Source organism: Oreochromis niloticus, linkage group LG10 (assembly GCF_001858045.2).
Source record: "Oreochromis niloticus isolate F11D_XX linkage group LG10, O_niloticus_UMD_NMBU, whole genome shotgun sequence".
NCBI lineage: Eukaryota > Metazoa > Chordata > Actinopteri > Cichliformes > Cichlidae > Oreochromis > Oreochromis niloticus.
In genome coordinates, this window is record NC_031975.2 from 13,940,765 (window position 1) to 13,952,350 (window position 11,586).

Genomic DNA, 11,586 nt, shown 5'->3' on the forward strand with positions numbered 1-11,586 from the left:
TCGCCAGTCTGTTGCAGGGCTAACACAGAGACAGACAACCATTCGCACTCACATTCACTCACAGATTCACACCTAAGGGCAATTTGGATTAATCAATTAACCTATCCCCACAAACTGGACGGTGGGAGGAAGCCGGAGTACCCGGAGGTAACCCACGCAAACACGGAGAGAACATGCAAACTCCACACAGAAAGACCCCGGCCTGATGGTGGAATTGAACTCAGGACCACCATCATCAACATCATGATGTTGAGAAAAATGTTATTTTAACAAAAACAAAAGAAAACAAACAAACAAACAAAAACAAACACCCAACCAAAATGATGTGAAGAGAAAACATGAAACAGATATATATATACATAAAAAAAAAAAGCAAAGTTTTATTTTTTCACATTTGCACAGTTGTTCTCCCTTTAAAAAAAATATTAATGCAAAAAAAAAAAAAATCAAAAACAGAAAAACAACAACAACAACACACCCACAGAAGAGCTTTGCTTAATTTGAGGCTGGTAGCTTGACAGTCACTAATAAGACTCGGGATCTCTCTTTATAACATCATCATTAAAGCCATCATTTGGTAATGAGCCACTAAATCTTTCTCCCCATCACATTATCAGATGATTTATGTGTACAGTATCGATGCATGAATCATCCACAGGCCATTAGAAGTGCCAACCTCTGCCTCAAAGAATGTTCACATTTAAATACTGTGTTTTAGAAAATACACTTGATAATTTGGTATAATCAAATGACATTTAAAAATAGTGTAACAAGTGTTAGAAACATTATTGCATACATATAAAAATAGTGGAAAAAAATTTCCCCTCTGTCAGAAAATTTAGTGTTAGTTCTGCAGATAAACTGTAGTTCTTGTTCGTGATCTCTTTAGAGTACATTTCATTAACTTTCTATGCAGAGAATGAGAACACAAAGTACAATATTAGTATTTTGAAAATGTAACTAAATGTAACATTTTGGTTGTAGCAGCTACGACAGATGCAAAGAAAATTCCTCTGGAAGCTACAGTGAGGATATTTTACCCACAACAAGCTAACCTGAGACATGTAAACACACAAGAGTCACACAGATGCTCACAAATATGCAGAGCACACATTAAAAAAAGACAAGCTGTAGCATAATAGTCTCCCAGTATCATAACACCACTGTGAATATGTAACAGTGACACCACAATAACAATGAGTATAATAAGTGTAAAACATGGCTACAAAAGGTCCTGCATTATACACACATGCATGTAGTTCAGTTGGGTTTGCGAATAGTGTTCACAGCTGTGTGGGCCCAACTGCCCAGCGTGTCTGAGACGCGTGTGGCTCTGCGTGTGACATTTGAGCGGCTGAGTTTACCGCTTGGATCCAGCTTTCTCATCATCGCTCCCCCAGAACGTTCCTTTGGGCCAGATCTGCAGAGACAGAGAGACATGAGTCAGTGCAAAAAGAGACTGCCATTAAAACCATATAGGTTTACAACTGTAACATCAGTTAGTTATTTAAAAAGAAAAAGGCAAGTGTTAAGCCATCAGGCAACAAATGAAAATTTTCAGTAACTCATTTCCTGATCTACAATTTGAATTTTATTACTTATCATTTTAATGTGTAAATGGCCTTGTAGACATTCTGGTAATATCAGAAAAAGTATTTGGGAAAGTTTGGCGTCAAAGAAAATTTAAAGCAGGAGCTGTAAAGTCAGCAAGAAGAAAAAGTGTGAGCAACATTTGTTCAGACAGCGAGTTATTCATCTGTTTTTCTTCCGTTTCAAAGGAGACTTTCACAGATTTGCATGCATCCGATTAGCTCTGCCATGCACTTTTGTGTTTACACTGAAAGCGTATGTTCTCATAACTCAGCTGGTTTTACTTTTTGGAAAGGGGATTTTACCTTCTGTATTACTCCACAATTTGGGAATAGTTGAACTGCCTGTTGTAAGTAAAAAAAAAACAACAACAAAAAACTGATTTCAATTAAACAAGAAGACGTTTATATTCAGTGAGGAAAGGATCTGGGAGCATGTAATGTGTGCAGATAACAGGCAAGATCACCATTACCGAGTGCTCGCTTTCCACACTGAATATCATCGTTTTTACATTGGACAGGACACAAATATTTTAAATGACAACACGGGAAGTGACGCAAATTTTCAATTGCATTCTGTCATGTCATCTGGCTCCAATTCCCACACCCACCTCCTTTCCCCCTTACTCCCTCCTTATCTGAATACCAGAAACACAGACCCTGTTTCAAACTGAGGCGGGAGGAATGTCTGGAGGGAGGGGGAGGAAGTCTGGGGACCCACAAGCTGGGATTCTTTGGGTGAGAGGGCAAGGAGGACACAGACTCCCTTCCTCAATGCAGAATATGCATGAATACAAGGAAATGGACTAATGGCTTCTTCAGTTACACAAAACTTTAATTTACGAACAAAACACTTCTTTAGTGGTGATTATAGAAAAAGGTAACAAAACTTAACATGTTCTTTTTTCTGTTAATTACCCAATTTGGGAGAAACTAATAATACACATAATGCAAACACTTTTTACAATTTACCACCCAGTCAATGCTCAAGATATCAAAAGAATTCACTAAAATAAAAAATGTTACCTGTTGTCTCTGCCAATGATGTCATCAAAGGCCTTTGACAGATGTTTGAGCCTCCTGAGTCCACTGGAAACTGACTCCAAATCTTGGTCAAATTTCCTATTATAGATCATAAAAACAAAATATTTGGTGGAGAAAGATAACCACTGAAATTCAAGTAAGCTACTTTCAACTGCTCCACATATTTGATTGAATTTTTTTTTTTTAAATAAATGGTGCATGATCTTCCTGACACAACCTCACAGGGATCCACTGGAATAAAAGTACTCAACAAACTAATAAACTAACAAAGTCCTAAAAAGCAAAGTTGCATAAAGAGTGAATCAAACTCACATCCTCTGATTTTGTGTATTTGGAGAGGCAAAGGGACTTCGTACAGCAGCCATGCGAACCAGTTGCCTCCTGCCACCTCCTGTTTTCACTCCTCTTACAGATGCTTCAGGAGTCCTGCGTCCTCTGGAGCCTGGAGTACGCCCGGGTGTACCTGCTGCTCTGGGTGTGCGTCTGGGTGTTGCAGCCCGATGAGGTGTACGTCCTGGGGTGCAAGAATTTGATGCACCAGCATTTTCTCCATCACGACCCGGGGTCGCTACCAAACACTCTTCACGGGAAAATTCTCTGGTCCTCTGCAACCTCTGAGAGAGAGAGAGGGAAAAAACAACTCTGGAATAACTGACTGGTGGCTTTTGTTGAGACTGATAATAATCAAAAATAGGCAATTTCACACATAACAGTTAATATACCTGATACACTCCGGTGATAGAATTACGAGCACTGCGAGTAAGCTTGCGGACTGTGCTGGTCTTTGGTTGCTCCTTCATGGTTTCCCAGGTCGGATTCTCAGGGAGGGAGCTGGTCTGGACAGATCGCAGTGGGAGTCGCTTCCTCAGTGACATTCTCAGAGAGTTGAGTGAAGATGAGGATCGAAGTTTGCGGAAACGGTCCGGGGCTTCTGGGGAGCTCTCTGCTCCATCAGACTCATCCAGGACTGTGTGTGCCCGCCAGACTCCAACCACAGCTTTACCAACACCATCCATGACTGAGCAAGCTATATGACTGAGCTGAGAAAAAAAAAGTGATCTGTATGAATGCGTTTTATGAAAAAACATTTTTAATACTACCGTTTCAAAATCTCACAATATACCCCCCCCCCATATTCTAATCTGGCTCAGCATGCTATGAAATTTGAATATTTCTTTGGACTCATAGACCAAAATAAGAAAAAGTTACAAGTTAAGACAAATCTTTCTCTTTTAATCCTCAAATTTGAGCTTAATTAAGCTTAACTGTTGCTTTAGGAAACTATTTCAGAGTTCCTGTGTCACTGTCAAAAAATGTGAAAAATGTCAATGAACAAAGGACGGAAAAAGTGAAAAATGAGCCGTAACAAGCAGCAGTAATCGTGTTAGTAAAAGCTCCGTGGCTTTTGTTAGATAGAGACAATGCTCCTGGTCAAGTGTCCAACTTAACCCAGGAATGGCTTGCCCTGGGGAGGGAATAACAGCCTTAAGCAACAAATGAGAATTAAAGTTTACCTTTCACTTGCCTTTACATGGAAAACGCTGTCAAATTGTGCCATTGTTGTCAAATGCTGCCTTTACCCATAAAAGTCAGTGAATATCATTAACAAAACAAAAGAGGGCTGTGCCCCCGAAGCCACGCTTAGCTAGAAAAAAAAAACGTTACTATTTCAGTTTACACGACAAAACTTCGACACAATTAAGTATAAAAACCTAATAGAAGAACGTCTGCTGAGACAACTGCTGTACAGAGAGCTTACCTGAAAGTTTCAGTTGTAAAAGTAGTCGATTCTCTGTGGCTTTTAGGCGACTGTAGCTCCCGTTTTTTCTTTCGCTGTTTGAATTTGGCGGCGGACCACAGAATCCACAAAGGCACGCGTCACCACGCCCTACGCAGTGTTACGTGACGTAACACGATGCGTCACTACGTACAGTTTTAAGTTAATGGGATTTACGTTGAAATGTGACTAGAATTATAGTGTGCGAATAAGATTCCAAGATGTTTTTTCTTGAAATATATATTTTAAAATGATCTTTTAAGGTCTGTATTTTCAAAATAGTTGTAAAAAATACTTAGGATGACAAGTTTGTAATACTAGATTCCTCTCAATACAAACACATGGCTTGTTGATGCCTACCAAAAGTCGTGTTGTGACTTGCAAAGGAACATTTAGCTAAGTATTATTGGGGGTCTATGTTTATATTTGAGCCTGTATGTGTAATTTTGATCCTGTGTGGATTAGGGAAAATCCAAAATAAATTTAAAATGTGCAGCTAATTCTTTCTTTTTTTTTTTTAAAGACTTATGCTGCACAATCATTTCACCCTGGAAAAATAACAGCTTAAAGAAATCATTAAAAGCCCTAAATTACCATGGCATTTATGCCCATGATGAGTGTATGTAAACTATCTCTCAAACACCGTCACATTTTTGATTAAAGAAAATGTTTGGGTAACTACAATTCTTGTTCCATTATGAAATGTTTAGCAATAAAGCTTATCTTTGCCAGGTAATATGTCCAGTTTTTATTGACTTGGCATGAGATTGGTATTGAAGCAACTAACAGGGGTGTTAGTAATGCTCTTCTATTGCAATACTGTTTTCCCACCCAATTTACAGATAAAGGAATACATAAAAATACACGTAAGAAACATTTTACAAAGCTAAGTATAACAGTGCCTTTGGACTTGGTGATGTAAATCAAATATATTTAGCTGCTGGGAAATGCTAGATAGTTTGCACAGTTTTTTCCACCAACAGCACAATTATAACAGGTCACTAAATACTGTTGGTCATTTATCAAACACCATAAGGTTTTTCTTTGCTTTTGGTTGCATGTGTACACAAAAATCCACCATTGTGGCTACAAAGGGCTTGGTGACCAGCAGATGTCACTGCACACCTGCACATGAAATGCTTTCAAACAGTATTTTGAAATCTTTGTCTTGTCCACTTCGGTAGTGATTTAGTAAAGGCATTAACAAGACTGTGGAATAATTTATCTTTAACTTTGAATCCATTTGTCCTTCACTCATATCACTCTGTTTTATGTGTTTTAAAGTGTTTCTTTCTTTATTGGAAAGAACATAAAGAGGAGACCTTGACCCTAACAACCTAGCAGTCACTGTCCTTTTGTCTCATTAAAAGTAAATGTATAACATCATTTTAATGAGCTGTGGCTGTATAGTTGAGTAAGGAGGTAAAGTTCAGAGCAAATGCAAGAATTAGATTCTGAAGCATTATAAACATTACACAGACGTGTTTATTTCTCTGGTTTGACAGCAGTTTGATAGTTTTACACTGGGTATTATCAAAGCATCAGCTTAAGCATTGAGTTACTCTCTTTTAAGCAGCTTTTTGGCTTTTAACACAATTAGTCTGACAATTATCTGTCTCTGTATTGCTTTAAAAAGCACACTGATTAATATGCAGAAGCCAGCATGAGCTATATATCAGGGTAAGTGCATACATTTCTCATACAATAGCAGTTAAATGTGACAGTGTGAATGGTGGTTTCTGTCTGTGTCTGGTAATATATATATCTATATTGTATAATAACCAATAAAAATGATCTTACAGACAAAGACAGTTTATATTGCATTGATTGCATTGGAAAGATGAGCTTTACTAGCTGCATCATTTCTATCCTGAACCCATAAATCGTGAAGATGATTTATGGTTTCAGACACGTTTGTTTCTGAACATATGCAGCTACCGTTACCAGACAGTTAGCACAGTGTAAGACAGGAAACAGGGGGAACAGGCTAGTCTGGGTTTAACCAAAGGTAACAGGACATTTAACTGATAAGTTATACCCTGATTGTATAACACATAGAAAAACTAACATACTGTGAGTTTTATGAGTTGATTACAGTTAGACTAACACTACCTAAGTGTTTCACTGAAGTTTCACTCTAAGCTAAACTAGCTAGGTGTTTACATAACAGAAATACACTATATGGACAAAAGCTTTAGGCCACACCTATTAATCTTTAAATTCAGGTGTTTAACATCAAGCACCTAGCCACGCTGTCTCCCATTACAAATATTTGGGAATGAACATGTTGTGATAAAGAGCTGAATGTGAGTTTGATCGGATATTTCTATTGCAGGAAGTCCCTTCCTGAAGATTTTCTCCACCTAGACATTACACAGTCAGCTGTAGTATTATTGCACAGAGGAAGTGTTCAGGAGCCACACGATGTAGCAGATCATATGAAGTTAAAGAGTAGTGCATGAAAGTCACCAGTGCTCTGCTCGCTCAGTAACTGCAGAGGTCCAAATGTCCTCTGGCATTAACATCAGCACAAGCTGGGAGCTACATAACGTGAGTTTCCATGGCTGTGCAGCTCCTGTAGGTGTAATGTATATGTAGCCCTGCACTTTTGTCCATATAGTATACATAAGAATATTCATTGTTTGTACAATGGGAAGAAAACTTAAATGTAGAATAGATGTATCTCTCAAAATGACAAAGCATTCCTTTAAAAAAATGACAACCATCACATCACAAAATTAAATAGAAGGACACAATAATGGATAATCAGAGTCTCTTACACACAGAGTAGTAGCGTTATCTTCATGGCTTGTCTCGTTTGATGATGTAGAGAAGACTGGTTATTTTGAGCACAACTTACTTGCAGCACTGTTAAAAGAGATTTAAAATATTAGAAGGTCCGGGTTGTAATCAGTCAGTCTCTGTACTCCACGCATGTATTCTGTGCGTTACCTTTACGATTTTCCTCCACCTTGAAACAGCAGCAAGAAGAGCAGTGAGGCCAACAACCACCAGCCCGGCTATCATGGGCCCCAGTGGGAACTTCAGGGTTTTGTCTGTAAAAATGAAGATTAAAACATTAATAACCAAGCCACAATATCATGCACTGATTTTTATAATCCACTGAACAACTTAATGTGGAGATGTGGCTTGGGTAGCATTGCAGAGTGCTGATCTTGTGAGCTCACCTGTTATTGTGACTTGGAAATGCCTGCTGCTATCGTTATACATAGGAGAGTCCACTGTGCACGTGTACATGCCTCCATGCAAGCTTTTCTTTACTTTGTTGGCTGTCAGCTGACTTATTAAGCCATTATTAATCACAGAGAAGCCGTCTGCTAGTAGATCCACCAGGCTTCCATTTAGTGACCATGTCACAGAGGAGACAAGTGGATTGGCCCTTGTGTCACACTCCAAGACAAGGTCAGCCTCCTCTTCAACTGTAACTTCCACTGTTCCAGAGATATTTGGGGCAACTGAAAAATGATCAGTGCAAATATTAATGCTTGTGAGATTATTGAAGTAACTTTTTTCAGATAAATGCACATCAACTTAACGCAAGTTACGCGTTAAACTAGCAGCTACACTGATTCAAACTGGAATATTCCATGACCAGCCTGTCATCAAAATTTGCACAGGTATGTTGGGTGTGTTGGTATCATTCCATCCCTCCCCCCTCTTAAAATGGACATTCCCTGTTAAAGTGCTGTTGTCATGCAGGAACCACAGAACAACTAGTTGCATCCAGAGGGGAGACTGTGTGCAGATGAAATCTTTTCAAAAACCCAGATGTCAGTTTACTATAAAAACCCAAACGTTGTCCTCATGATCACTGATAATCCTGGACAAATCAGGGCTAGAATAAAGATGGGATCGTGGTCAGTTCCTTCCAGTCACGCTTCCTGCAAGTCCACTTGAATGGTCCATGCATAGTTTGGTGTTCTCCATGGTCGAGACTAGTGACTCCACTAGGACTACTAGTATAACATGTTAAAGATCCACATATTGTGGTGCTGTACTTTTTCTCTGAGAGCAGTGAAAAATATATGAACTAACAGGTAATGAGCCCTACTTTGGTTGGTCCTTTGGTTTAAAACCTGTTAAATCCCAATGACCCCAGTACTGGGGGCAAGATGGAAAACATCTGGTTTCACGAGATGTCCTGCCACATCTGTTTTTAAAATATAAACATTTGTGGCATCCACAGAAAAATCTGAATGTTTTGTGAGCTCAAGGCTCAAAAACATTTTCTACGATCACCAAACAGAGCTAAAACAACATATAATTAAAGAGCAAGTAGACATGTAGCAAAACTGCATGTTTCATCACGCTCCAACCTAATTTCTCTGAACCAGCAGCAAAACAAGACCAAAATTATGCATCCCACTTGAAAAACATGATGAATTTTGTCTTACCTTTGCTTTCTTTCTTTCAAAACAAATCCACATAAAAACGCATTTCCTGAATACCTCCGTCTTTCAATGTGCTTTGTGTTCTGCCTTATTTGCTTGTTTACACACGGATAAATTACAGCCTACGGCAGCATATTTTCTTCTATATTCTGTTTTATAGAATATAACCCCTCCCTGTCCAGGATGTGCACATCAGCATCACTGACAGGGTGGCTGCTGGCCTGTAGGCCTAAACAGACTGCAGAGTCCTGGCCTGATGATGTAGCTTTTCTGTGTTGTGTCATCAGCTTAGAGGTTGTTTGATTTCACTGATGTATAATTTTACAAAAATCCTCCTTGTACTTAAACACATAGACTAGATTACTCTGTTTGTACCGGAGGACCCGATCCTTGGGGTGGAGCAATTTTCTGACATAGCATGTTTTTTGGTTTGAAAACCACAGAGATGCATTGTTTAGAGAAAATGTGCCTCAGGATCACCAAAAGGTTTTCGTTTAGGCATCGGTTGTACTTCTCTCCTCAAGTATTCTTTAGGCGACTTCCCAACTGGTCAAATGTCCAACTGGGAATGCCACATTTACCCAGGGCCGTTTTGATACAATGTTCTTCTGCTTCCGTACCCGGCATGTTTGCGAGGATGTCGTTTGCTCTGTGTTGTAGTGTCCTGATGACAACCTGTTTATGCTCCAGAGTATGATGACAATCAAACCTTGAGTACTGATACATATTAAAGATCATAAAACTGAACTCACGCCCCGTTATCAGTCAGTGTGATAGTTTTGGTCATTATGCAGTTATACTGTTTCTGATTCCTAACTTGGCTAAATATGCAATTAATCTAAAAGTGATTCAGTATTGGCCGGCAGTATTAATGTAATAATACAATAAACAGATCAGATCAGAATTCTTTAAAGGGACTTACATATGACATTCAGGGTGACAGAGACTTGATCTGTGGAATTGCCTTTTTGGTGGCAAGTGAACTTGGCACCATTATCTTCATAGATCGGTGTGACACACAGACTGCTTCTACCCTTGTTGTTCCCTTCCTTCAGAAGAACCGCTGCATCATTCCTGAGCCAGACCAGCTCTTCATCAGCTTGAGTAGCATCAAGCGTACAAACCAGTGATACGGGTTTGTTGAGCTCTGCCTGTATAACACGCTCACCGTTGAATGGAGGTTTAGAATCGATATTAATGGCTTTAGGATGGGGAAGAAAAGGAAGTTGAGTAAGATCGGGGAAGTAAATCTTGACAATATAAACAGAGACAAGAAAACTGATTGAGATACGTTCCCTGTGACCAGGTCTTTCTAAAATGACAAACTTACCTAAAACGTGCACTACATAGAGGACGAGGAAATGGAAAACTGCGGCTCTGAGGATAAACTTCATTTTGCTTTGCCTTCAATGAACCTGGAGGAAAGGAAGAGATCATTAGAAAAAGCACTGGTATGCAATTCATTTACAATTTTAAGCTAAAGCATTACAAGTTTTTTCAGATGTGGCATACCACCAGACCCCGCATTCTGTTGTGTTCTTCATCGAGAGGTAGTAAGACCACTAACCATTTACTTAACAGGTCAACCAACAAACCAAAAATACGTTAAACATTAGTCTCTCGGAATTTTAGCCTCAGATTAAATTTACATTCCAGATGACCAAAGTGCAAACATTTTCTCCTCTGCACTTCTAAAAAAAAAAAGAAACCCATCAAAAAACATTCAACTTATTTATCCTTCTGTAACCTTAAAAAATAACTACCTGATCTGAATGACCTGAAAATGTCTGTGTTACACAGGTTTTAAGCAGATGAGCTGCTGTGTTAAACTGTTGACTGGCTGTTCATTTACAAACCTGGTTTAAAAATCAGTTAGCATCAAAATATCTCAAAATCCGTCTACAGAAAAAAAAGGGATTTTTCTGATTTAAGTTTAAATCAGATTTAAGTTTAAATCAGACTATTTCCAACTCTGGCAACCAGAACTTTATGACTCAGAAAGGAAACACATTTGTTTCAAAACACTTTTTTTTCAGCATTTGTTAGATATTAAGGACCGCATTAAAAATCCTAAAAAAAACCTCTCCGGATTTAAAACTATAAGAAAGATTTTAGGAATTATACTATAAATATATCTAGAAATGTTTCGCATTCTGAGATGAGTTAGACGAATTTACCTGACGAAGCTCGTGCCTTGTCTGTGTTATATGAGGGTCTGAATGACTGTTTTAACCTGGATCAGCTCCTAGTCTGTACTTCGCAGGTCCCTTTTTATAACTACCGTCTCTTTCAAAATGCCTTTCTTATAATAGTATTTACCTTCATGTCAACACCCTTTAAATCCGCCCACCCATGACTTTTTTCCATCTTTTATTGTGGACACTTTTAACACAAGGAAAACTTTTATTGGCTGTAGCCATTACAATGGCACTAAAACTAAACTGGGTGTGTGTGCCAAGTTAAAAAACACCCTTTTTAATAGTTTAATTTTTTTTTAGCCGCTTTTAAATACCCTTATGACATCACAAACCCTTAAAATCAATGGTTGGAGGGATTCAAAATTAAATTAAAATTCTTTAAAATCAGTGTACTTCTACACATTTATTTATGAAGCAAGTTACAATGGAAGCCCACTAATTATTTCTAATACCATAAAATTATACAAAATATATAAATTACTTATACATTAAATTTGTGTGTGTCCTTGAAAAGGAGCAGAAGGCATTGTTATTTTGCTGTGGAGAAAGGGATAAATGTAACCATA

At 38.4% G+C, this 11,586-nt stretch overlaps 2 protein-coding genes across 5 annotated transcripts; both read right to left on the minus strand.

Annotated features, from left to right (window-relative positions):
- Positions 1–731: 731 nt before the first annotated feature.
- Positions 732–4,540, minus strand: pimreg (PICALM interacting mitotic regulator). Of its 2 annotated transcripts, XM_003446817.5 has the most exons (6): positions 4,393–4,540; positions 3,356–3,673; positions 2,946–3,247; positions 2,616–2,711; positions 1,896–1,934; positions 732–1,420 (listed from the first exon to the last, which is right to left on the minus strand). In XM_003446817.5, exons 2-5 carry the CDS (start codon positions 3,647–3,649, stop codon positions 1,904–1,906), a joined length of 723 nt encoding a protein of 240 aa, XP_003446865.2. In that variant the 5' UTR covers positions 3,650–3,673; positions 4,393–4,540; the 3' UTR covers positions 732–1,420; positions 1,896–1,903. The 2 variants fall into 2 exon arrangements, with proteins under 2 accessions (XP_003446865.2, XP_005472269.1); XM_005472212.4 differs by lacking the exon at positions 1,896–1,934.
- A 1,337-nt stretch (positions 4,541–5,877) lies between these two features.
- tmigd1 (transmembrane and immunoglobulin domain containing 1) lies at positions 5,878–11,104 on the minus strand. Of its 3 annotated transcripts, none has more exons than XM_005472213.4 (6): positions 11,000–11,104; positions 10,153–10,237; positions 9,745–10,023; positions 7,599–7,886; positions 7,363–7,466; positions 5,878–7,278 (listed from the first exon to the last, which is right to left on the minus strand). In XM_005472213.4, the coding sequence occupies exons 2-6, from the start codon at positions 10,214–10,216 to the stop codon at positions 7,267–7,269; spliced, it is 747 nt and encodes a 248-aa protein (XP_005472270.1). In that variant the 5' UTR covers positions 10,217–10,237; positions 11,000–11,104; the 3' UTR covers positions 5,878–7,266. The 3 variants fall into 3 exon arrangements, with proteins under 3 accessions (XP_005472270.1, XP_025766738.1, XP_005472273.1); XM_025910953.1 differs by lacking the exon at positions 11,000–11,104 and adding an exon at positions 10,335–10,403 and having other exon boundaries at positions 10,153–10,236; XM_005472216.4 differs by lacking the exon at positions 11,000–11,104 and adding an exon at positions 10,312–10,351 and having other exon boundaries at positions 10,153–10,236.
- Positions 11,105–11,586: the final 482 nt, after the last annotated feature.